Genomic DNA, 25,925 nt, shown 5'->3' with positions numbered 1-25,925 from the left:
CCTTGTATGTTATTTTTCATTTTTCCCTTGCTGCTTTCAATAATTTTTTTTGTCCTTAATTTTTGCCAGTTTGATTACTGTGTGTCTTGGCATTTTTCTCCTTGGGTTTATCCTGTATGGGACTCTCTGCGCTTCCTGGACTTGGGTGGCCATTTCCTTTCCCATGTTAGGGAAGTTTTCGACTATAATCTCTTCAAATACTTTCTCTGGTCCTTTCTCTCTCTCTTCTCCTTCTGGGACCCCTATAATGTGAATGTTGTTGCGTTTAATGTTGTCCCAGAGGTCTCTTAGGCTGTCTTCATTTCTTTTCATCTTTTTTCTTTATTCTGTTCCACAGCAGTGAATTCCACCATTCTGTCTTCCAGGTCACTTATCTCTTCTTCTGCCTCAGTTATTCTGCTATTCCTTCTAGTGTAGTTTTCATTTCAGTTATTGTATTGTTCATCTCTGTTTGTTTGTTCTTTAATTCTTCTAGGTCTTTGTTAAACATTTCTTGCATCTTCTCGATCTTTGCCTCCATTCTTTTTCTGAGGTCCTGGATCATCTTCACTATCATTATTCTGAATTCTTTTTCTGGAAGGTTGCCTATCTCCACTTCATTTAGTTGTTTTTCTGGGGTTTTATCTTGTTCCTTCATCTGGTACATAGCCCTCTGCCTTTTCATCTTGTCTATCTTTCTGTGAATGTGGTTTTTGTTCCACAGGCTGCAGGATTGTAATTCTTCTTGTTTCTGCTGTCTTCCCTCTGCGTGATTCTTTGATATATGTATATATTGTGAAATGATTACCACAGAAGGGTTACTTATCACCTCACATAATTCGCCTGTTTTTTGTTTTTGCAGTGAGAACATCTAAGATCTACTCTCTTAGCAACTTTCAAGTATATAACACAGTGTTATTATAGTCACCATGCTGTGTATTAGATCCCCAGAACTTACTCATATTAAAACTGGAAGTTTATACCCTTTGACCAGCATCTCTGTATTTCCCTCTGCCCCTGGATGTCACTATTTTAGTCTGTCTTTCTGTGAGTTTGGCTTTTTAAAATTCCACTATAAGTGAGATCATACAGTATTTGTCCTGCTCTGTCTGACTTATTTCTTGTAGCATAATGCCCTCAAGGTCCATCAGTGTTGTCACACATGGCAGGATTTCCTTCTTTCTCATGGCTGAATAATATTCCATTGTGTGTGTGTGTGTGTGTGTGTGTGTATGTATGTGCATACACATCTGTATCCATTCATCTGTAGATGGACATTTAACTTAGGTTGTTTCCGTATCTTGGCTATTTTGCATAATGCTGCAGTGAACATACGAGTGCAGGTATCTCTTTGAGATAGTGATTTTGTTTCCTTTGAATATACAACCCAGAAGTGGGATTGCTGGATCACATGGTAGTTCTAGTTTTAATTTTTTGAGGGACCTCCATGCTATTTTCCATAGTGACTGCACCAATTTACATTCCCACCAACAGTGTCTGGGGATTCCTTTTTCTCTGTATCCTCACAAATGCTTATCTTTTGTTTTTTTGATAATAGCCATACTAATGGATATGAGATGATATCTCATTGTGGTTTTCATATGCATTTCTCTGATGATTAGTGATGTTGAGCACATTTTCATGTACCTGTTGGCCATCTGTTGTGTTCCTTGGAAAAATGCCTATTTAGGTCCTCTGCGCATTTTTTTACTCAGATCGTTTTTTGCTCTTGAGCTATAAGTGTTCTTTATATATTTTGGTTATTCACCCCTTATGGGGTTAATGGTTTGCAGATACTTTTTCCTATTCCATAGGTTGCCTTTTCATGTTTTGATTGTTTCTTTAGCTGTGCAGAAGCTTTTTAGTTTGATGTAGTCCCATTTATATATATTTATATATATTATATGTATATCTGCTTTTGTTGCTTGTGTTTTTGGTTCCATACATAGCCAAAAAACTGCTGCCAGTACCACTGTCAAGGAGGTTTTTCCCTTTTTTTTTTTCTAAGAGCTTTGTGGTTTCAGGTCTTATGTTTACGTATTTAATCTGTTTAATCTTTGTGAGTGGTATAAGGTAAGGGTACAGTTTCATTCTTCTGCATGTGATTACCTAGTTTTCCTAGCACCATTTATTGGAGAGAATATTCTTTCCTTATTGAGTGCTCTTGGCTCCTTTGTCAAATATTAGTTGACAATATATGCAAGTGGTTATTTCGGGGCTCTCTGTTTTGTTCGTTGATCTATGTGTCTTTTATAATGCCAGTACCATCCTGTTTTGATTACTGTAGCTTGAAATAGAGTTTGAAATCAGAAAGTGTGATGCCTCCAGCTTTGGTCTTCTTTCTCAAGGTTACTTTGATTTGGATCAGTTGTGTTTCTAGAAACTAACAATGAAATATATAAAAAAGTAATAAAAATCTCATTTACAATGGCATCAAAAGCAATAAAATACTTAGGAATAAGTTTAGGAACAAGGAGGTGAATGAGCTGTACACAGAAAATTATAAGAATTGATGAATGAAATTAAAAAACACAAATGGAAAGATATCCCATGTTCATGGATTAATTAAAATGTTCATACTACCCACAGTCATGTATAGATTCAGTGCAATCCCTATCAAAATTTCAATAACAAATTTTTTCACAGAAAAAAAATCCTAAAATTTGTATGGAACCATTATAATGTAAATGTTTTGGATGATTTGGTCACTACCTGATTAAAAGCTGTGGTGTCTTCTTTTTGCCTGCATAGTAATGTCAGAACTGCTTTGCATGGCATCAGTCTGAACCCTGCTTACCATTTTGACATAATCTCTGAGCACTCCCACTCCTGTCCTCCTGGTCCATGCCTTTTGTGTACTTACATTCTCCACACACTGTGCACCATTACATCTTCACATTATTACTTGTGCTTTTTTGTTGTCTGACAGACTCCTAGTTATCTATCAAGGCCAGCTCAGATGCCTTTTCTTTTCTATAGCTCTCCCTAATAGCTCCCTAATAAACAGGATTAAACTCTTCATTTCATTTCTGTAGTGCTTTATTTATTTTTCTTTTCTAACATTTATCCTTTAATTTAAGAGAGAGTTACTCATTAGTCCCTCTAGCTAGGATATGAGGTCCTTGAGAGTAGGAGCTTTGACCTTCTTATTTTTGTATCCCCAGAGCATACGTTTAGTCACATAGGGTAGGTGTTCAGTGTTTGGTAAAAGTTAAATTATTTTTTTGTACAGTGATGAGTAGGTTAAGTGAAAGGAGCATCAGAGAATGAGTAATGAGTAGGGAATTTGAGGCAGTTGGTTGGAGAATGAGAGGGTCGTTATAGACAACAGGAGGGCAAGAAAGGTGGCAAAGGTGGAAGGCAGGTAGAGGTAATGTAGACATGTGAGCAGGGGTGCTCTATAGGCAACCTTCTGATGAGTAGCAGAACCTCTTGCTGTATTTCTTAAGGTGGGCAAGAAACAGGTTGAATCAGTGAAAAAGAAATGGTGGCTTTATTCATTTTCCTGCTTGTGCTTCTCTGAGGCTCAGGGTGGATTCAGTACATTTTAACGTGAGACTGTTAGACTTTATACCTCTTTGCAAACCAGAGCTAACAAAGTAATACAGTGTTTTATGCTTTTCTTTTTATTTTTTCTTCTTTCAAAGTTTTAAAGACCCTGCCTCTTCAATTTTTTTTCCCAATTCTTAAACATTTTCCTTTTTTTTTTTCTTTTTAAGAAAGAAGAAATTACCTGATTCTTTTTCACTGCATGGATCAGTTATGCGACATTCACTTTTGAAGGGAATTTCTGCCCAAATAGTGTCTGCAGCTGTAAGTATTTTGTTCTCTTCCCCCAACTTTATAACCTGCAATGGCATAATGAAGTAGGAATGAGCATAAAACAAAGCATAGCACTTCTCTTGGCCCGAGGCTTAAGAAAAATAGAATCTGGCTTTCATGGGTTTTGTGTGATTATTTTTGACTCATAAGACATAGCTACACATCTTGACATAGAAATTAGTGCAGCCATGAAATGAAGGTCTGCCCAGAGTCTCGGGTGTGCCTAAATGAAATATGGCAGCAAGCCTAAGAGAAACACTGTCTGCTTTTTCTTTAAATTCCTTTTCAGTTTAGTTGCCGTCTTGTGTATTTGGTTGAGGTAGAGTGCTTGTTTTTTTTAGTCTTTTCATATGGAGAAATGATTGATCAGAATCTTTTACAGCTGAGTGATTTTTCTATAATTCACAAAAGTCTTTTCATGTACCTTATTTCATATACTCTTACAACTTTGAAAGTAGGGAGAGCCATATCCTATTTTACAAATGAGAAGACAGGCTCAGAGAGGTGACATTAACTTGTGTTACATCATTGGGTTAGGAGATAGCAGAGCAGTTACTCAAAATTCGGGTTTTTGGCTCCCAAGTCTAGTGCTTCTTTGTTGTGAAATGAGGGTGGTATTGGTGAATGTGGCCAGTGTATAATAGCTGGAACAGAATATCTGTGTCTTTTTTGAAAATGATTTAGCGTACTGTGTTAAGTGCAGAAATATTTAATAGTCCATCAGGACAATAGATGCTGATTCGGGTATGTTTTATCAAATTTTCCTTTGGCCTCAAGGCCTGTAGTTTTACGCAGACTTTCAGTTTTGGTTTTCTGAATTCAGTATATAGGTTCTGTAAATAATAATAGTAATAATAATGATGATGATGACAGATTCATACCCCAGGAACTTTGATATGTTTTTATGTTCTTTTCCTGGAGTTTAATTGGTATTTTGCATATTCAGTTTGGACAAAGTTTTGATTTTTCACAAGGGTAAGAGATTGATACAGAAGTGGCCTTATGACACCATAACCACATTGTAATCTTCAGGTTTATTAGAGAAAGCTCTTATTGCAGAAACCAAACCAAACCAAACAAAAAACACACACAAACCCCCCCCCCCGAAAACAACAACCAAAAAACCCCCCAAAGAAACAATAAAAAAGAAGGAAAGAAAAAGTGTTCTCTGCGGGCAGTTGGTATACCCTGACCCAGCTCATATATCATGAAGTCAATTTAAATAGAGAGATAGTCAAGCAATGGAGGAAACCTGGGCAATTGTCCTTCCTCTTGTAGGTGGAGAGTAGCTCATATTTTCTAGAATGGGAACCACCTGTTGAGGATTACATTTCCATGACGTTTTCTGAATTTAATCCTGATGTAGGTGATGAAATTCATTCCTTTCAAAATCAAGATGAACCAGAACAGTCATTTGACCCACCTGTGCAGTTTTAAAAATATTTTGAATAATGGAGACTGAACTAAAACTCAGACATTGAACAATGATTAGATAAATCTGTTATTTAAAAGGGTTTCTCCTTTCTCTTGAAGAGGAGGGAAAAATTGTAATAAATCCCAGAGTGTTTGCATTCTGTTCTTATTTCATTGCCATGGCTGAGCTCCTTTGGTATGTTAAAATGAAAACTGCTTTTCTTGTGACAGTCTTCATACTCTGCTTTCCTAATTTTGGATTACCAGCTCAATTTAAATTGTATGCTTTTCTGTGATGGTTGGTTTATTAACATGTAAAGCTAGTTATATTTTGGGGTTTCTCTCCTGAATGGCTGTTCAGTAATGCTTTCAGCCATGTGGATAGTGATGTTATTTAGGGCTGCCTAAGGCGTTGATCATCATGGCCTTGTAGTCTGTGCCTGGAGAACACTTAGGAGAGATGAAACTTTTGGAGTTGTGAACCTCATTGTTTAATTTTGGAATCCTCCTCAAAGTAATATGACGTGTGACTATATTTAAAATACACTACCAAACGTAAAATAGATAGCTAGTGGGAAGCAGCCGCATAGCACAGGGAGATCAGCTCGGTGCTTTGTGACCAGCTAGAGGGGTGGGATAGGGAGGGTGGGAGGGAGGGAGATGCAAGAGAGAAGAGATATGGGAACATATGAATATGTATAACTGATTCACTTTGCTATAAAGCAGAAACACACCATTGTAAAGCAATTATACTCAAATAAAGATGTTAAAAATGGATTCAAATTAATTTTAAAGCATATTTATCATTTTATGATCACTGAAGATAACGGGGATACCTTGGCATAGTGTTTTTGCAAAATGTGTCCATTGTATAAGAATCTCCTAGGATACTTATGAAAATACAGATTCCTGGGCACCATCCCAGACCTACTGAATTGGAATCTAGTTCTAGCAGTGTAGCTAGGGATTTGCATTTTAACGGGTATCCCAGGTGATTCTAACGCGCGTGGCTTTTGAGAATCACTGTCCTAAGATGCCGTAACACCAGCACTAAAATTCTATTCATAGATCCTCTAAATTGCTTCCCATATCTGTGGGTTTCAGCTTTGAAAGTTAGCTGACTTCTGATTGCATTTTTCAGGTTCCATTTTGAATATAGTTTATGTTCTTCATCTGCTGGCTCATTCTTTTTCCCTGTCCAGGACACAAATCAATCATTTATCAAATATTTGTTGCATGTTTCTTTATTGTTCAGCATTATGTTAGGCATCCTTTACACACACACATCCACACACAGTTGAGTATATCCTACCCTCCAGAACGTTGTACATAGCAGCGTTGGTGATTGTTCTTCCTCATAGTTCCATGCCCTGGTGTAAGTATTTTAGGTTAGTTCCTGGGAAGCTCTGTAAAGTTGGATATAATAGATTCTGCCTTCTGAGAGATTATAATAATGAATTGAGCACACTGACAGGGACAGACAGAAAAGAAATACAGAAGTGATCCAAAGAGCCTGGTCTGGGAATGGAAACCCTGAGTTTTAGACATAGTCTACCACTTCCTGAATAACTGTGGGCAAGTCAATTTAAGCTCTTTGAAACTTAATCTGAATCTTAAGAATCTTAATCTGGAAAATCAGAATAATACTACTTGTTTGATCCATCTATCCTGGTTTGAGTATCAAATAATGTGATAAATACATTTGAAAGCTCTTTGCTACTACAGTTCTAATCATTGAAAGCCCTTGTTATTATTGAAAGCTACAGAAGTACCAAATATTAGTAGACACCCTTACATTTTTAGGATATTTTACATTTAATTTGATCCTCAGGACAACTCATGGCGGTAGCTAGGGCAGTGTTTGCCTTTTCCACAAACAGGTAAGGGGACTAATACTCAGAAGGGTTAGGTGGCTGTGCCGAGGTCACACAGTCACTGGTAAGGAGCTGGCACTAGCACTTAAGTTTTGATTTTCTTATTCTGACTGAATATACCCTGCTCTGGCTTTTATTTATTTATTTTTATTTTAAAAATTATTTTATTTCTTTTTGCCTTTCATTTTAAATTTTTTTTAACATCTTTATTGGAGTATAATTGCTTTACAATGGTGTGTTAGTTTCTGCTGTATAACAAAGTGAATCAGCTATACATGTACATGTATCCCCATATCTCCTCCCTCTTGCGTCTCCCTCCCTCCCACCCTCCCTATCCCACCCGACTAGGTGGTCATAAAGCACCGAGCTGATCTCCCTGTGCTGTGCGGCTGCTTCCTACTAGCTATCTATTTTACGTTTGGTAGTGTATATATGTCCATGCCACTCTTTCACTTCATCCCAGCTTACCGTTCCCCCTCCCCCCCTCCTCAAGTCCATTCTCTACGTCTGCGTCTTTATTCCTGTCCTGCCCCTAGGTTCATCAGAACCATTTTATTTTCTTTTAGATTCCATATATATGTGTTAGCATACGGTATTTGTTTTTCTCTTTCTGACTTCACTCTGTATGACAGACTGTAGGTCCATCCACCTCACTACAGATAACTCAATTTCGTTTCTTTTTATGGCTGATGGTTTTTATTTAGGGGTTATTTTATAATCTGCTGGGTAGGAAGCTCCTACTTAGAGGAAGAATGTCTTTAGTATATGTTTCCGTTTTTAAAATCTTTATGTACTCTTACCATTGTGACCCATAGTACTTAGAGTTTATTCACATTATTGAAAATAGAATCTCTTTCCTCTCTCTTTCCCTTTACATTTTCATTTATAATCAGTACCCTTCCTGAAACGGTAAAAGAAAACGATCTACTCTTGTGCTGTTTATATTTTGTTGGTATATACAACTTTTGTAGTTTCTCTTATTTGGGGGCAAAAATGACGGTTCTACCTCTTGTCTGAATTGTATATGTAAAGAGAGGGCCTTATACCATTTTCTGCTTAAAAATGGGAATGTCTTTTCAAATACTTTTTTTTAAAATTTTATTTAGGACAAAGTAGATGCTGGCTTGCCTACAGCAATTGTAAGTATACTTTAAATCCTTTAAAGGTAAGCTTTCTATTTGACCAGGTTTTCTTAGATTTATTTTTCCGATATTCAAAGTTATTACATAAATTTTGTGATAATTAATTCATGTCATTTACTGCCAGTAATCAGGTTTAAAATTTGTCCGTGTTGAATGTTCTCATTCTTTCTATTTTCAGTTTTCTTTTTTTGTTTTGTTTTTTAAGAAAAATAATGATTAGCCTTTTCCCAATTTATTTGTATGTGGTGCTACCCTGCCCAAGTATATTTGCTCCTTCTGTGACTTGGCCTCGCTTTGGTTATAGGGAGTGGAAAACAGTGTTTGGTAAAATCACTTTGTGGTAAATAGTACACTTAACAGCTCTGAACTCCATTGCCAAGCCTGCCAAATAGTAAATCTGTGGAGTGATTATAGAGAACTGGGGGATATTGAAAGCACACTAGTGCCCTCTTTTCTATTTTCAACTATTTCCAGCTGCCTCCTGTAGCTTTCTTATTAGATAGTCAATTGGTGAGGAAGTGGGCTGGGTTTTGAGTATTTCTGGTGCCTTTTGGCTCCTGTGAATAAGCTGCAGAAGGGCTTTCTTGTCCCTTTCCCACACTCGTAGGAGGCTCTTGGTTGGGTAGCATAAGTGCCTCTTACTTTGTGTGGACCCCTGAATTTTTCAAAAAATTGCTTTAGAGGAAGTTAAGTGGCATGTTTTTGCCTATAATGTTGAACATATGATATTTTAATATTGTTACCCTTAGAGTAAATTTAGAGGGATTCCCAGAAATAAGATGTTCTGAGTTTCATTTCCTGTTTTGCCTCCTAGATGAAATTTTCCTTATTTATAATAGTTGGTATGTTATCTGGTGCCTAGAGGAAAGAAAACCAGCAAATTCAATTCTGATTATTTCAAGATCCTTGTAATGTCTTAAAATGTAATCTTCTCTTTTGTTCTCAGGCAGTGTCGAGTCTGATAGCAGTGGGTACATCTCATGGATTGGCTTTAATATTTGGTAAATTTTCTAACTACTTTCCTTATTTTAAATATTAAGTATTTGGGTTTTTTTAAATAATGTCTTTTAAATCACAGTTTGTATAGTAAACTTAATTTTTTTGAAAAAAGCCAGAAAAACTTGAAAAGTAGCAGTCAGCATTCTTATAGTTAAAAATTACTTGACTCAGCTTCATTTTGTTGCTCATTGCAAGTTTATTTTCTTCTTTATGAATTTATAAGCTATCATATCATATCTTTTGACTCTCTGCAGACCTAGACAAAAAGGATATAAAGTTGAGAGGTTGTCATTTTTGTCTTCCTCTGGTTTGTGGTGGTGCTAATGTTTTATTCTAAATCATATCTGAGTAGTAGGTATTTGAAAAGATCTTCAGGGAAAGAGATTCCCAGGCTTTCTCAGTAATTTTCAGTAACTCTTACTGACAGTGTTTTTTTTCATTTACATTGTAAATCCCTCTAAACAGAAAAATTTTTAGCCCATAATCACTTTCTTTTTTTGGTTGAGAAGAGAACTTAGCTAGTTTTATTTGTATGGTAGGTGATAGTCCTATTTTCTCATTTTCTTTTCCTACGTGAGACTAAATAAACCTAGTTTTAATCTTTCTTTGCTTTTGCATTCAATACTATGAGCAGAACATTTTGTTCTGTTTACTTAAAAACTACTAGATAATATTTTCCTGTCATTTTTAGTGTTCTCTATGGATCTTAAGTCTTTTGCAACTTTCTTAAATGGAATTCCTGATGACACTGTATTTTGGTAAGGACTCTACAGGATATTGTGTAAGGATTACCTGGGAAGACCTTAATAGCAGAACCACAGTTTGATCTTTGTGGGCCTTGCATTTTTATTTATCGTATGAGTGAATAGCTAGTTATTTTCCCTTGTTTTTGAACAATTTGACTTCCTATTTATAAATTTTCCATTATGCCAAAAGCCTTATTTATCTGTGTTTTTAACAACTAGTCTTTTCAAAGGCGATTGATATAAATAATAAAGTTTTTTTGTCTGGGGATGAGAAGAATGGAAACAAAAATATAATTCTGTTGAGAGAACTTCAGAATTGATTCTTTAAACAATAATTTTTTCTTATTCCATAATATGTGTTCATAATAAAATATTTAGATGGGCAAAAGGTTGAAGATACACCAAATTCTGCCATCCAGGAATAATTCCTAACATTTCTGTATGGCCTTCTAATCTTTTTTCCTGTACATGTGTGTATATATATGTACACACCCCCAAATGTGATCATGTTAATTTGTAACCTGCATTTTCATTATAATGAACATCTTTCCATGTGATTATTAGTCATCTGTAACATAATTTTTTCTGTATTATTAGCTTTTTTTTTTAAATTGAAGTATGATCGATTTACAGTGTTGTGTTTCTGGTGTACATCAAAGCGATTCAGTTTATATATATATTTATATATCTTTTTCATATTCTTTTCCATTATGGTTTATTACAGGATATTGAATATAGTTCCCTATGCTATACAGTAGAACCTTGTTGTTTATCTATGTTATATATGGTGGTTTGTATCTGCTAATCCCAAACTTCTAATTTACCCCTCCCCCTCTCCTTTGGTAACCGTGAGTTTGTTTTCTATGTCTGTGATTCTGTTTCTGTGTAACATCATTTTTAATGGCCACGTTTTACTTAATCGTTTCCTACTATAAGACATTTAGGTTGTTTCTAACCAAAAAGTAGAGTGATGAACATCTTTGTAACTGCATTTTTGTGCACATGATTATTTGCTTAGGACAAATTCCTAAAAGTGGGCTTGCGGAGGTCAGGGTATGAACATTTTAAACACTTCTGATGTATACTGCCTAATTGTCTTCTAGAAAGTTTTACCAGCTTGCTCTCCTATCACGTGTAGGAATGCTTGTTTTCCTATGAGGGCATAGTTGGTATCAGATTGATAGAATTCTGGGAAAGGATCTTCATAGGACTTTTAGTTCAATCCCCTTATGTACATATGAGGTGATTGAGAACCAGAGAGGTTAAGTGACATGTACAGAGCCAAATTCAGAATCAAGGAATACTGAATCCTAAGATCAGTACATTTCCACACTTCCAAGCAGTTCTCCAGTTCTGAGAGAAAAGGAGGCAAATTGCAAGATATATAAAGGAAAGAATGTAAGAACTAAGATGAATGAGGATAAAATATAATGTACGTGTTTATCTGTCAGCAGAATACATGTTTATTTTTGTTCCCACTTACCAGTACTCACTTTTCTTCAACTCTATCTGCTTTAATATCCCTTCCTTACCGCAAGGTTATAAGAATATGTGCCTGCTTATAATCAAATCCATGCAGAGCTTACTGCAACAAATTAAAATGAAGTCTTTTTGGGCTTCCTTGGTGGCGCAGTGGTTGAGAGTCCACCTGCTGATGCAGGGGACATGGGTTCGTGCCCCGGTCCGGGAAGATCCCACATGCCGCGGAGCGGCTAGGCCCGTGAGCCATGGCTGCTGAGCCCGCGTGTCCGGAGGCTGTGCTCCGCAACGGGAGGCCACAACAGTGAGAGGCCCGCATACCGAAAAAAAAAAAAAAAAAAAAAAAAAGAAGCCTTTTAAAATAAAAACTAACAGAGAAGAAGAGTTTATTGTCTTTCATTACTGTCTTCTTAATTTTCTTGGACCTGCTTTCTAATTTTTTTAGACCCCAGCAACTTTCTTGTAGATTTGATGAAATAATAATCTTTCATTACAGTCTCATGAAAAAGAAAGTATGCCATAATGAACATTTTGAGAAAGGATCATAATATTCTAGTTAGGCTTTGGATTTTTAATCATGCAGTTAATAAATTTTACTCATTTTTGTGGGAATCAGGTATTTGGACAATGAGTTTTAATAAATGGATTTAAATTTGCTTGAAAGCCAGGAAAAAAATGGCAGAGTAATAATACTATGAAGTAGAGATCTGGGTTAAATCTGATCTTTTAAACATCTTTGTTGATCATAGGAAAAAGTGCAGAACTGTACTTGTTTAAGTACCATTAGATTCTCTTTGGAATAGAGGCCTGGGTCATTAGAATAGTAATCATTATAAGCTTCTTAAATGTCATGTAAATTGCCTTTTCTTATGGAATTATAGGTATATGGTATTTATTATGTATCTTGGTTCTTACCTAAATATAGGATCTCAAGAATTCGAATCTTAATAAAGATATATCCCTATCCTAAGGCCCTTAGTTTTCCATTTTTGGGGTTGTTAGTATACTTTAGTAGATTATCTTTTGGAAATTGTTTTTGTTTTTATCAAGCTTAATGGACTTGGATTTACTGTGCTAAAATTTGGATATTATGCATTTTCTTTATTTCCATACCAATACCTAAATATAAATGCTAGATGTATCATTTAATCACATTTAGTATCATTCCCACAGATAACTAAAGTTTATCACTTATACTCTTGAAATTTTACCTGTCTTTTCTCTGAACTTTTGAACTGATTTCTTGCTTTTCTCTTTTTTTTGATCTTTTCTCCATGGATTCAAAGGAAAAGGTATAGTAATTTTGGTTTGCATGAGTGACTCTTTTTCTTTTGACCTTTTTAATGTTGAAAAAGAATGTTACTAGTTATAGTCGATGTCCTCTTATGAAATGCTTATTGAAAAGTTTTGAAATTAGTTAAAGTAGGGAATTGTTAAAAATTATAAATATATGCATACCTTTAATGTTTTATTTTAAATGAAAATAAATTAGTGAATATTGTTCTTAATCTTTTGGCGTAGACCAAAACTGTTTCTTTGAGTTTATATCTGCCAGTTGTACGTCTGCAGCATCTTTTTTGGCATAAGCTGCATCAGTGATGGGTCATGCAAAATTTGTACTTTTAATTAAAGAGGTAAAAGCTTAGGCACCTGTGAATCAGTCGAGGTGTGCAAAATTTTAGATTTTCATAAAACTTCTTTTCAGTTTTCTGCAGTTGTCTTGTCCATACGTTACTTCATGACAGTTAATTTAAAGCAACTCATCTTTACAAAGTTTTTCTAAAACATTCATTTAACTTTCATAGAAACAACAGCTCTTTCTTTTCCACTGTATTTCATCAGTTGACAATATTGTTTAATTACATTTTTAAAGTACAGTAGTATTCCAGTGGCATGAACAGGTTTGGAAATGAACACAACTGACTTTTCGTAAGCATCTGAGTTCTAGAAAATAGCCAGTTAGCTGTGGGGAGTCAGTGTATCGTGGGCTTTAGTCAGTAAGTTTTATAGAGAGAATGGAGAACTTTAATTCTGTGTGTTTGTTAGATGGCGGTCAGGTAGAGTGCTTCTGCTGTTTTATGATCATTGATGAAAAATGTTTCCTAATAACTCTTTTCTTCTCCTTTGGTCTTAGAGAATATTTTAATAATGCACAAAGGAGTAGTATTGAAGAATGGTGAATACTGGCAATAAAAGTAGAGCTCTACACACATAATTAGATTTTGATTCCTTCTAGGATCTAGGTATTTCCTTCTCTGATGGTTTTTGGGATGTAGTTAAAACAAATTAGGGGTGAATAAATAGAGGATTAGATTAATTTTGGTATATGGAGAGCAGAAATTCTTGAAGTATGTACAAATTTAGATTTTATGGCTATTATAGACTTTATATGTTATTTATGGCTTTTCTTTGCTACTTAGCACATTACTCTTAAGCCTAGACATATGCTGAGATCTACCCTAAGTGTACTGCGAAAGGTATACTAATAAAGAAATAGATACAATTCATTGCACTACCAAATGGATGTGCTTTTTGTGGTATCTGTGCTTCGAGTTCTCTTAATTAATTGGTAAGCTATTTATTATCATTAATAATAATTCTTCGTAGGACTTTCTTGGTGGACCAGTGGTAAAGAATCCACCTTACAATGCAGGGGATGCGGGTTCAATCCCTGGTCAGGGAACTAAGATCCCACATGCCGCGGGGCAACTAAGCCCGAACGCCACAACTACTGAGCTCGAGCGCCTCAACTAGAGCCCGCGTGCCGCACACAACAGAGCCCATGGGCCCTGGAGCCTGTGTGCCACAACTAGAAAAGAGAAAACCCGAACGCCACAACTAGAGAGACGCCTGTGCACCACAAGGACCACAAGGAAGAGCCCGCATGCCTCAACGAAGATCCCGCATGCCGAAACTAAGACCCAACTCGGCCAAAAAAAAAAAAATCTTAAAAAAAAAAAATTCTTTGCATGTGTGCCATTGGATAGTTTTCATATTTTTCATAGGCATTTACAAAATTTAAGCTCTATGCCAACTCTGAAGTTTATAGGAAAAATGATAGTCTCATTTCATATTTCTTGCCCAGATCAAGAGCCCCATTGGAGGAGGAGAATGTGGAGAGCTCTGATTTTCACCTTTCTTGCTTCTGTCCAGGTCCTTTTGTTCTTTCCATGTAGCTTTAGAAATTAAGTTTTTGGAAGAGGTTTTAAGTTTGTCTTCACCAGATACCTTTCCCCAGAATTGTCTAGAAAAATCTGGACTACAGAATGTTCTTCTAGTAGAAGAAACCTCTTCAATAAGACTCTGCTTTCTTCTTTCCACAGAAATTCTACCTTTTCTGATTTTAGTCTAAATTGTATAGCAAGTTTGTTAATATGGCACCATAAATATAGAATGTATAATGACAGCAATAAGAATTGATAAGTATCTTTGTGGAGTTAAACTATGTTACATTTTATGTACTATTACCTCACAGCCACTCTACCTTATAAAGAGACATTATAAATATAATGAATACATTGTAAAAGTTAAGGACAAAAATTGACAATGTTTTCATTAACATAGTCCTGTGGGATGTAAATTTAATACATATTTCAGGAGTGACCAAGGCTGATAATTTGGTCCTTGTCTTAGCTAGTTTTTTAGTACACAGGACCCACAGTCAGGAAAGCAGAGTCAGGTTTGGGTTTTTAATGTAGAAGTTAGATGTGTCATTTTCCTTCCCTCTTTTTTTCTCTATTTCCTTTTTCTTAATGGTACCCTTATTCTCTATTTTGTCATACACCTTAATTCTCCTGTGCTTACTTTCCCTGAGTTATAAGAGTACTTAAATAGTATAATTTTAAAAATACATTTATTTATTTATGGCTGCATTGGGTCTTCGTTGATGCAGGCGGGCTTCCTCTATTTGCGGTGAGCGGGGGGGCTACTCTTCACTGCGGTGCATGGGCTTCTCATGGCGGTGGCTTCTCTTGTTGCGGAACACAGGCTCTAGGCATGCGGGCTTCAGTAGTTGTGGCATGTGGGCTCAGTAGTTGTGGCTTGCGGGCTCTAGAGCGCAGGCTCAGTAGCTGTGGTGCACAGGCTTAGTTGCTCTGCGGCATGTGGGATCTTCCCGCACCAGGGCTTGAACCTGTGTCCTCTGCATTGGCAGGCGGATTCTTAACCACTGTGCCACCGGGGAAGCCCAAATAGTCCAATTTAAAGTATGAACTTAGGTAAAGCAGGAAGCATTAGTTAGTGTCTTTAAGTATTGGTGGATCAGAGCTGTATAGAGTTTGGATCTCAAAACCGGGATTACAAAGGATCTCAGCAGGATGCTAATCAAACACTACTCTCCTAGAAGGCAGGTAGCCCGGGCTAAAGGGACTTCTTTTTGAGGCTGGTGTGGAATTTCTGTCTTTGTCCTCGTACTTTCAGCCCATTCGTTGGACTACTCGCATGACCCAAAGTGGTAGCATATATAGAAAATTGTTGCCCAACCACTGGATCTTGACAATTTGCAGAATAAGGTATATGGATAATCCACTAACTGTAAAGGTGGCTCTGACAAAATAAGAATCATGGAAAACACTATTTTATGCATGCAATTTAATAAAGCAAAATAAAATGTGATGTCATTTTTAGAGTCAGGAAAAAGGAAATTTTAATAACTTGGATTAAACTGGAGGAGGGAGGAAAGTGTATGTAAGGAAAAAAATCTGTAATTGTAATCATTTTAGATTTGAGTAAACAGGACTTTTAAAATACATCAGACCTTGTATATTTATGAATTTTATTCCTTTTCTGATATTCACCTTGGAAGGCTAAGATCTAAAATGATTTCAGAAAACATCAAATATTTCCTATGTGCTAGATAGAATACAGCCATTAATTGTGTCAGAACTCCTGGGGAGGTGGGGATTGCTATTTGAGCCTGCTTATGAACACAGAAAAATATTCTTACAGTAGTCACTTTGGATGGGCAAAAGGACTTACCTAGTATTATTCCCTACATTTGAGAATGAATGTCTTTAGGCTCTTTCTGATAACTAGATTTACCTTTATAGGAGGAAGATTTGCAAATGTGGCAGCTATTCAGATGATTGTCAGATGGCTTCTGTGTGCAAGGCAGCAGGCTAGGTATTCTGGGGATGTTAATTCACTCATGATCTCAGCCTTTAGGGAGGTCATAGTCTAAGAGTGAGAATAAGATGTATTTACCTCCAAAAATTAGCACATAAGATAGTGAAGGGAAGCACAAAGAATTGCTGGGGGGGAGTTAAGAGACCTCCTGATTGTGCAAGTATGGTAGCTTTTTTCCCCCTTAAACAGTTAAATTTTGTAGGCATGCCTTCTTATGTTTAAATTTTTTATTTCATTGTTTTCAAGTGGGTAAAATAATGAACTCTATATAATATAAAATAAGCATTGCCTAGGAGAAGCCCTAGAGGAATTTAATTATTAGATAATAAGGTTTAATAATATCTGAGTGCCTCCTGGAGAAATCAGAGGTGATTTCGGGCAAAATCCTTGCCCTTAAGTAACTTAATCTAGTAGAGATTTGAATTATTTGCTTTTAGCATATCAAATGTTGATGCTTGAAAAGAATTTTCTTAAGCAGTTTAAACATACCCTGTGATTTTATTTATATTGTTCATTTGCCTGGTAAACCTTTTCTTCATGGATAATATAATGTAAATTTCAGCCAACTCTAAATTAATAAATTTTGATTTTTGAAGTTTTAAAGCTACTTTAAAAGATGGTATTTCATGTAACCTTGCATCCTAAAAATAGCAAGAAATACAATTCTAGAATGAAAGTGAGTTCAAAGAGCTTTCGAAGGATTTTTTTAACTTATTAGCAAGTTTTGCATTATGCTTCCTTGTAGTTATTGTTTTTTTCTGCTTTCTTAGTGTCTAATTCAATGCCCAGTGTCTAGTAGATGCTCAATAAATATATTTTAAGATGAATGTAACTTCATCGTTTGATTCTTTTGATACTTGCTACCTCAAAGTGTTTGAAAACAAGCCTATACTAAGTATATATTTATCCACACCTTCATTTCTTTCACTTGATTTTATCAATTGCTTTCTTTAGATCAGAATCAAGCTTTGCGACTCTGTCTGGGTAGCACTAGTGTTGGAGGTCAATATGGAGCCATCTCTGCCCTCAGTATCAACAATGACTGCTCACGACTTCTCTGTGGCTTTGCTAAAGGACAGGTAAATAGGAACTTTATTTTACCCATAAGACAATGTAAAATCAATTTAAAAAAATGTATTATCTCTAGATCAGTATCTCGAAGACTAAAACGTGTTATAAAGTGACATGTCTGTAGAGCTAACCTGAGTTTGCTTAGTCTGACTTTTGTCCAAATTTTTAAATATTGACTGAGCCAGAGTCTGTGATTTTTAATATCTTAATTCATATGTCCATGTAAGTACATAGGTTTTATAAACCAACCAGGCTGTTATACAAAATTTACTTTCTTACTGTAGTGAGGATAATTGTTGTTGATTTTTAAGTACACTGTATTCTGCTTTGAGTATTCTTATTACTGTGTTCCTAGATAACTATTTTGGTATTTCTTTTCCTTCTGAAACTGGCAGTAACTTTTGTTTCTTCTCTTCTTCTGACATATTAATTGGTTTGGCAGTAAGCCTTTCTATAATTTTTACCAGTGCTAAAGAGATTGACTCATTAAAGAAATTTCTTTTACCTCTCAGTAAAACAACAAGATTTAAAATCTGAAGGGAAAAGTAGGTTGGGCAGGATGAGGGGAGGATGAAGATGAAATAAAGGCCCCATGCTTTAGTGGATCTGCAACCTTTAGTTATGTTTTAACTTTATAGTTCTTTGTCTGCAATGTGTATAGACCAGGAATAGATTATTTCAGCCAAAAGCCAGGATACTTAAGTCCAAAAAAGAGCAATAAATTTGTTTTTAAAGCATTTAGTTGTCTTATAGATCACTATGTGGGATTTGGCCAGTGGAAAACTTCTAAGATCAATAACAGATGCTCATCCTCCAGGAACAGCAATATTGCATATTAAGGTAAAGTCCTTATTTTCTTTTTCTAATAATCTTTATTATTATGCCTTTGTATCCATTTTTAAGTAGATTTCTTTATAAACAGAATCCTTGAAAGTGAACTGTCTTTTATTTGACTGGCCCAACAAGATGTTTTCCCAAGTTAAAACCAGAGATGGGCTGGCATGGTAACATTCAGCTATAAGTTGTATTGAAGTCTAGTAGTTATAGCAGGAAAGAGAGTAAATTGATGTGATCCTGGACGAAAGCCTGGCAGCAAAGACAGGCAGTACCCTACTGAAAACCCATGTGCAGATTTTAAAAGGTCTTTTTACTTTGTTTAGTCCACCAGGATTTTATTGCTGAGGTGTGCTCTGTCACACTTTGTTGGGAATTACCTGAAGTTCAAGGCACCAATTGTGAAAGAACCAAGCTTTGCATTATGTTTAGAAACAAATCTGTTGGTTTATTTTCTTTCAGGCCTCCAAAGGAAAAGCATCAAGATTTGAATCTTGGCTTTCTCCTTACATGCCTGAAAATAATAAACCAACTTAGGTAACAGATTTCATTTATAAATGCAATGCGAACCTTGGTTTTTGTATGCTGTCAAGCCCATGTTCAGAAGTATAAAATGTACAGGACTATAACTCAGGAAGTCTAAAATCAGATCTTCTGGATTTTAACCATGTACACATTTGGTTACTTAGCTGTGCAGACCTCTCTTATCCATACACATTCTTTTTAAAATCTGGTAGCATCTGGAGTCTATGTGTCTGCGTCTCGGTTAGTTACATAAAAGTCTTTTGTGACAAAGCAGCATTGAAGCTTTTAGTTACAATGAAAACAACCAAGACAAGTAAAAGTAGAGAGAATTTCTCCTCTTTCTGAACATTGTGGCAGTTTATTTTGACCTCTTTTCATATGGCATGAGCCAACCTCTAGTATGTTGTAGTTGTTTGTGTTATGTCTTATCTCCTTTAGTAGATTGAGATCTTTGAAACCAGGATCTATTTCTCTTTAATTTTTGTGTGTTAATGTAGTAGCACATTACAATAAACAGTGCTCAATAAATGTTTGGTTGGTTGTTTATAAAAGTCTAGTCCATTTGCAGAAAAATGCAAAATCTTTGGGAGAAGCAATAGGAAACAAGAGATAAAGGCAGAGAGAAAAAGGCAGCTGACGTTAAAAGCAGACTAGTAGTGGACGTTGTGTTTCTTGGGAATGGTGATAAGTGCAGACACTGACTTTACTTCTGAGGTCTTCCATTGACAACGGCTACTTGTGCTTCAAACCTCTTACTCGTTGTTCTCCAGACTTAACCCAACACATCCCATCAATAACACTTTGGGCTTTAATTCATTTATATATACATATGTATGTGTGTGTGTGTGTATATATATTTATTTATTTAAAAATTATTTAAATATATTAGTGTACTATATTTAAGTACATTATAAAACACATACACAAGAAGTAGAAAATTAATAAATAAAATCATGAGTGCTATTATTTTCCCTACACTCCACTTTGGCAACTACTCATCTAGGCCTTGAGAACAAAGGTGTAGGACTTCTTTACCCGTGTGTGGGGTTGAGGAAGAATAATTTCATAATAGCCTCCTGCACCTCAACCATCCCTGAAGAGCACAAAGGCATGAGATTTAGGATGGTTTTACAAACCTCTGTGGTTAGGGAGACTAGTCACTGTAAGTGATACAAATTAAGTTATTCAATTTTGTATCTTACAACACTCATATCTACCATACCGCATAAGCCCTTAGGACCATCTGTCATTCTGAACATTATTTATTATTTGAGTTTTCCAGGGTAGATAATAATAACTGAAGGTATACTCTGTCGAAGAAGATTGAGGGGGCAGCACGTTTTAGGAAGAGTTACATAAAAAGTTAAACTGTTTTACATGTAGTGGATTAACTCTTCAGTTATTGGAAAACATATTCCAATAAGTTTATTTCCCAAAGACACAGAATATCTTTCACTGTGTCTTTATTCTTGAAAGCTAGGCAACTGCAAATGTATCCAGAGTATCCTATTTAGCTTAATAGCAAGTTAGAAAAAATTAATGTAAGAACCTAAGTAGAGAACTTTAGGGCTTTTATGAGTCATAGTTTGTATTTTTCTTTTATCCTGATGAAAGGTGGTTTTTGCTTTTTTTAAAGCCTCATTTTTTTAAAGATATTGAGCCATTTTTATTCCAAATATGGGTAAGTTTGTATGTTTAGAGTACTGAGGTAGATATAGTTTAGGTGATTTCAAATGCTATTAAATGTGTTTGTCTTAGATTTTATAATTTTTCCCCTTACCTTTTTAATACTTGATTAGTTGTCTGAAAATGTATAAGAAAATAAATTCCTTCTCTGTTTAGTTTACAGATGATCCAACTCTTGCAGTTTGCAACGACAGCGGAGGCTCTGTTTTTGAATTGACATTTAAGTAAGAGACTAATGGACATTTGTAGACAAATGAAAAGATTAGCTCCAGTTTAATGACTTGAAGTTGAATATGAAGAGGTCTGGAAAACCCGTGTGATTGGAAATAGCTTGTGGCTGTGTATTACACTTAACCTGGGGGGGGCTTATAGAACATACAGAGCACCAGGCCGGCCCCCCCCCCCACACCCACAATTCTATTGCAGTAGGTCCGAGATAGGATTCTAGACTCCTACTCCCCAGAGTATTCATAAGCTCTGTCAATCTTGGGAACCATTATTCTGGAGTATCTCACTAATTTCCGTTTAGGCCCCAGGCCCAGTTGATTATAACCATAATGGCCAGGTGTAGAAAGGTTTTTATTGCCTTGGCATTGCCCTGTTTACTCTTTAAATAAGAGGAAAGACTATTTAGATACATGGAAGAACATTTACAAATCTGAGTTTAAAAAAAAGTAGAACAAAAAATTCAATGTGTATTATATTTCCATAAGCTCTTCAAAGTAAGGACTATGTTTCTTGTATTTCTCATACCTTCTAACAATGTTGAGCCCAAAGTAATTGCTTAAAAAATACTGTAGATTTATTTAACTAATGTTTATTGAGCATCTCCTATGTGTAGGCATTGTTCTAGACACCAGAGTTACAGCTATGAACCAGGCAAGGTTGCCACTCCAATAGAACTTACATTCTAGTTGGGTCGGGGGTAGGGGGACACAATAAACCAATGCATAAATGAAATAACTGTAGATAGTTATGAGTACTGTGAAAAAAATAAAACAGGTCAGTGTGCTGGAGTACATTTGAGTATAATTTAGTAAGGCGTCTCTCCGAAGGTGACATTTGAGCAAAGACCTGAATGACAATCTGGTCAACAAGTGGAAAGATATAGGAGAAGTGTTCCAGGCAGAGGGACGTTCAAGCACAGAGCCTTTGAGGTGGGCACAGCATGGCATGCTGGAGCAGTGGAGAGAAAGCAGGTGTGGCTGGAGCATGCGTTTGTCAGGAGCAACAGTAGTGGGAGAGGAGTGAAGGCAGGAGCCAGATCATATAGGACCTTTTAAACATGGTGAAGAGTGGATTTTATTTTATGTACAGTGGCAAGCCATTGGAGATTTTTTAGGAGAAGGGTGATAAATCTGACCCACACATTAAAAATGACATGCTGATGTCATGTGGAGTTTGGATTGTTGGGGGCAGGAGTAACAATTGTTGGATTGTTAGGGGGCTTTTGTAGTAGACCACGCTAGGGCTATAGCGCCTTGGAGCATTGCTAAGTTGATCTGACATTTTTTGGTTACATTTTCAGGAGAGTGATGGGAGTGAGGACATGTGAATCTAGATGCCTGTTTAGTGGTTCCAAGGGTGAAGTTTGCTGTATTGAGCCTCTCCATTCTAAGCCCGAGTTGAAAGATCATCCCATCACACAGTTTTCCTTACTGGCCATGGCATCCTTAACAAAGGTAGGTATATTTAGAAGATGAAGCTCATAACTCTAGAGGCTTTGAATACCAAAAATTTGAAAATTGCAGGGTAAATATTAAAATGTATTTTTTCCCCTAAAGATACTGGTCATTGGATTGAAGCCATCCTTGAAAGTGTGGATGACTTTTCCTTATGGACGGGTAAGTAAGCCTCTCCGTCTTATTGGTAAAAAGACCATGTCAGGAGATTGGGGAGAATGACTTGCAAGTGGCACGTTCTGTGAGGTTGTCAGAAAACTAGGTAGAATGGAAATCAGTGCTGCAAAGGTCACTGTCTGATTACCTTGATGTGACCAAAGCAGCATAAGCTGGTGACTACAGCAGTAACCTGGGGATCACAAGATCTGTACTTTTCTACCTGTATTCTGTTAAGTTTTTCTCTCATGAACAGCTGCCGCTTTGATAATGAACTGCTGATAGAGAACACCCCACCGTGATACCCAGCATGAATTGCTGCTGCATACGCTTTCCTTGGCTTCTTCTGCCTCTGATATTTTACTTTGGGGGATGATACTTCTCAGAATGTATTAATTACGCACACCTCAATTTCCCTTTTCTTTTTCCTGATTGGTTGTTTTCAAAGAGTTGTATTCTTCCAGTGTGTATATGAGGAGAGGCATTGATGGGATGGGATGGGATGGAGAATGATGGTGCAGAACGAAGACTGGTTCAGAAAGTAGCCTCTGTAATGAGGGAGCTCACTCTTCTGTTTTCTTGTTGGTACTCGGTGTATCTTTGGACCCCAGGGGAAGCAGGTCTGCCCTTTCAGCTGGCAAAGCTGGCTTATATTGCCATTAACAGTTCTTAGGTGAGCTTCATTGGCTAATTGAGGTTTATCATGGTAGTATGTGTTTACATCTTTTTGTATGTTTTTATTGGTGTTTTTTCCAACATTTTATTATGAACATTTTCAAACAAATAGAGAAGTTGAAAGAATTTTACATTGAACATCTATATACTTACCATTGTAAAACTCTACCATTAGCATTTTATTGTATTTTATTATATACCTGTTTGTGCACCCATCAAATTATGTTCTTTTTAAATGTATTTCCAAGTAAATTACAGAAATTAGTACTCTTTTCTCCTAAATATTCAACATGCATATGATTAAGTACAGTTCAGTATTTGTTGAAGTTTTTCCTTTGGTGTAACAATTTACATACAACAAATGTACAGATCTTGAGTGTACATTTGCTGAACTTTGACAAGATGTATGTACTTTTGTAATCCAGACCTCTGTCAAGATGTGGAACATTACCATCCACACAGAAAGTTCCCTCATGACACTTCCCAGTCAGTCCCTGCTCCTTTGGAATTGATTGATTGATTGATTGATTGGCTGCATTGGGTCTTTGTTGCTGCTTGCCGTCTTTTCTCTAGTTGCAGTGAGCGGGGGCTACTCTTCATTGTGGTGCATGTGCGTCTCATTGCGGTGGCTTCTCTTGTTGCGGAGCATGGGCTCTATAGACGCTCGGGCTTCAGTAGTTGTGGCGCATGGGCTTCAGTAGTTGTGGCTCGCGGGCTCTAGAGCGCAGGCTCAGTAGTTGCGGCGCACAGGCTTAGTTGCTCCGCGGCATGTGGGATTTTCCCGGACCAGGGCTTGAACCCGTGTCCCCTGCATTGGCAGGCAGATTCTTAACCACTGCGCCACCAGGGGAAGTCCCTCCTTTAGGAATTTTAATAAGAAATTAGGAGAAGTTTTATCAAGGAACACCAGTCAGATGCTGTTGTAAACCAGAGTTTTCCCTTTGTTTTTCTGTGTGTTAACAGTGATGACTTTTTTTTTCCCTTCTCCTCACTTAGATGGATCCTTCCAGTGTTCCACTGCTGGCCTGGCACTTCGTGGCAGTGCATAATTATGTGAATCCCATGCTTGCCTTCTGCAGAGGAGATGTTGTTCATTTTCTACTGGTAAGTCCTAATATGATGCTAGATCTGTGGTAAAGTCCTTTATCATAAGATTATTTTTTTTGATTCACCAGTAATTTAATATTGTGTCAAAGAAATATGCTATCATAATTCTTTGGAGAGAGAGTGACCTATTTAATGTTTATTCGAGGCTTTAGTGGTTAACATGGAAAACAGATGATCACCCTCAGCTCCATGCCTCTTCATGGTATATTTCTCAGTTCCATCTCCTTTGACTAATAAATAATTGATGGTTTATATGTACGTATACATATATAAATGTACATAGGTCTGTATTAATGGCTTACCTATCTACATATAGTGTATTTATTAGACAGCAAGTTATCATTGAGCACATACTATGTTATCTACGCTGTAATGGACATGAGGCAATTGAAAGAAGTGTAAAACTTAACTCCTTCTTTCGCATAGGTTAAGATATGTTTTGAAAGGCAAAACCAGTATGTTCATTCCTACTAGTGAGAACAGTTTAAGGATTCAAGTATGTGATGAGAATTTAAAAATTGCTATAAGTTCAGAGTATGAAGAGATTTGTACAGACTAAAGAGGATGTGGAAGACTTTATGAAGGATATAAGGCAGATACTAGGGACTTCCCTGGTGGCGCAGTGGTTAAGAATCTGCCAGCCAATGCAGGGGACACGGGTTCGAGCCCTGGTCCAGGAAGATCCCACATGGCGCAGAGCAACTAAGCCCCTGCGCCACAACTACTGAGTCTTCGCTCTAGAGCCTACAAGCCACAGCTACTGAGCCTGTGTGCTACAACTACTGAAGCCCATGCACCTAAAGCCTGTGCTCCAGAACAAAGACAAGCCACCGCAATGAGAAACCCGCGCACTGCAATGAAGAGTAGCCCCAGCTCGTCGCAACTAGAGAAAGCCTGTGCGCAGCAATGAAGACCCAACACAGCCAAAAATAAATAAATAAATGAATTTATAAAAAAAACAAAAAACAAAAAAAGGCAAATACTACAGGAGGGGTGAATATGCATATTGGGGAAAATAAGATGAACTGAAGTTATAGAGGTAAGAATGTGCCTACGGAATCTCTTCTTGGGTTTCCTAGCTCAGTGAAGCAAGTATACCACTATCCACCTAGTTTCTCCAGCCAGAAATCTAGGAGTTGCCTTTCAGTTACACTTCTCCCTTTATTTCTACTCTATCACACATCTGTTGACTCTGAGTATACTTCCTCTTTGTCTCCCCCATTGCTGCTTCCCACTGACATCTCTAGCCTAGGCTCTGGAGTAGCTTCCTGACTAGTCTTTGGCCTCAGTGTCTTTTTTTTTTTTTTAATTGAAGTATAGTTGATTGACAGTGTTGAGTTAGTTTTTGGTGTACAGCAAAGTGATTTGGTTTTTATACACACACACACACACACACACACACACATTCTTTTTCAGATTATTTTCCATTATAGATTATTATTAGATACTGAATATAATTCCCTGTGCTGTGTGGTAGGACCTTGTTGTTTATTTTACATAGAGTAGTTTGTAGCTGCTAATCCCAAACTCCTAATTTATCCCTCCCCCTCCTTTCCCCTTTGGTAGCCATAAGTTTGTTTTCTATGTCTGTGAGCCTGTTTCTGTTTTGAA

General features: G+C 36.6%; 1 protein-coding gene across 6 annotated transcripts in view; it reads left to right on the top strand.

Annotated features, from left to right (window-relative positions):
* The window catches only part of VPS8 (VPS8 subunit of CORVET complex), a 299,574-nt gene that overhangs the window by 20,783 nt on the left and 252,866 nt on the right, over positions 1–25,925 (top strand). For 5 of the 6 annotated variants that reach the window (XM_029215384.1, XM_029215383.1, XM_029215385.1 and 2 more), the window contains exons 5-14: positions 3,699–3,792; positions 8,195–8,227; positions 9,177–9,231; positions 12,741–12,746; positions 17,533–17,657; positions 18,403–18,489; positions 20,851–20,918; positions 22,223–22,376; positions 22,479–22,538; positions 24,204–24,311. In XM_029215384.1, coding sequence (XP_029071217.1) covers positions 3,699–3,792; positions 8,195–8,227; positions 9,177–9,231; positions 12,741–12,746; positions 17,533–17,657; positions 18,403–18,489; positions 20,851–20,918; positions 22,223–22,376; positions 22,479–22,538; positions 24,204–24,311 — 790 coding nt within the window. The remainder of the gene's footprint in view (positions 1–3,698; positions 3,793–8,194; positions 8,228–9,176; positions 9,232–12,740; positions 12,747–17,532; positions 17,658–18,402; positions 18,490–20,850; positions 20,919–22,222; positions 22,377–22,478; positions 22,539–24,203; positions 24,312–25,925) is intronic. The other variant, XM_029215387.1, reaches the window with a different exon arrangement.

Source organism: Monodon monoceros, unplaced genomic scaffold (genome assembly GCF_005190385.1).
Source record: "Monodon monoceros isolate NGI ecotype Baffin Bay Population unplaced genomic scaffold, NGI_Narwhal_1 Super_Scaffold_11, whole genome shotgun sequence".
NCBI lineage: Eukaryota > Metazoa > Chordata > Mammalia > Artiodactyla > Monodontidae > Monodon > Monodon monoceros.
The sequence above is the reverse complement of the archived record's forward strand: the minus strand, read 5'-3'. Positions and strand labels throughout refer to the sequence as shown.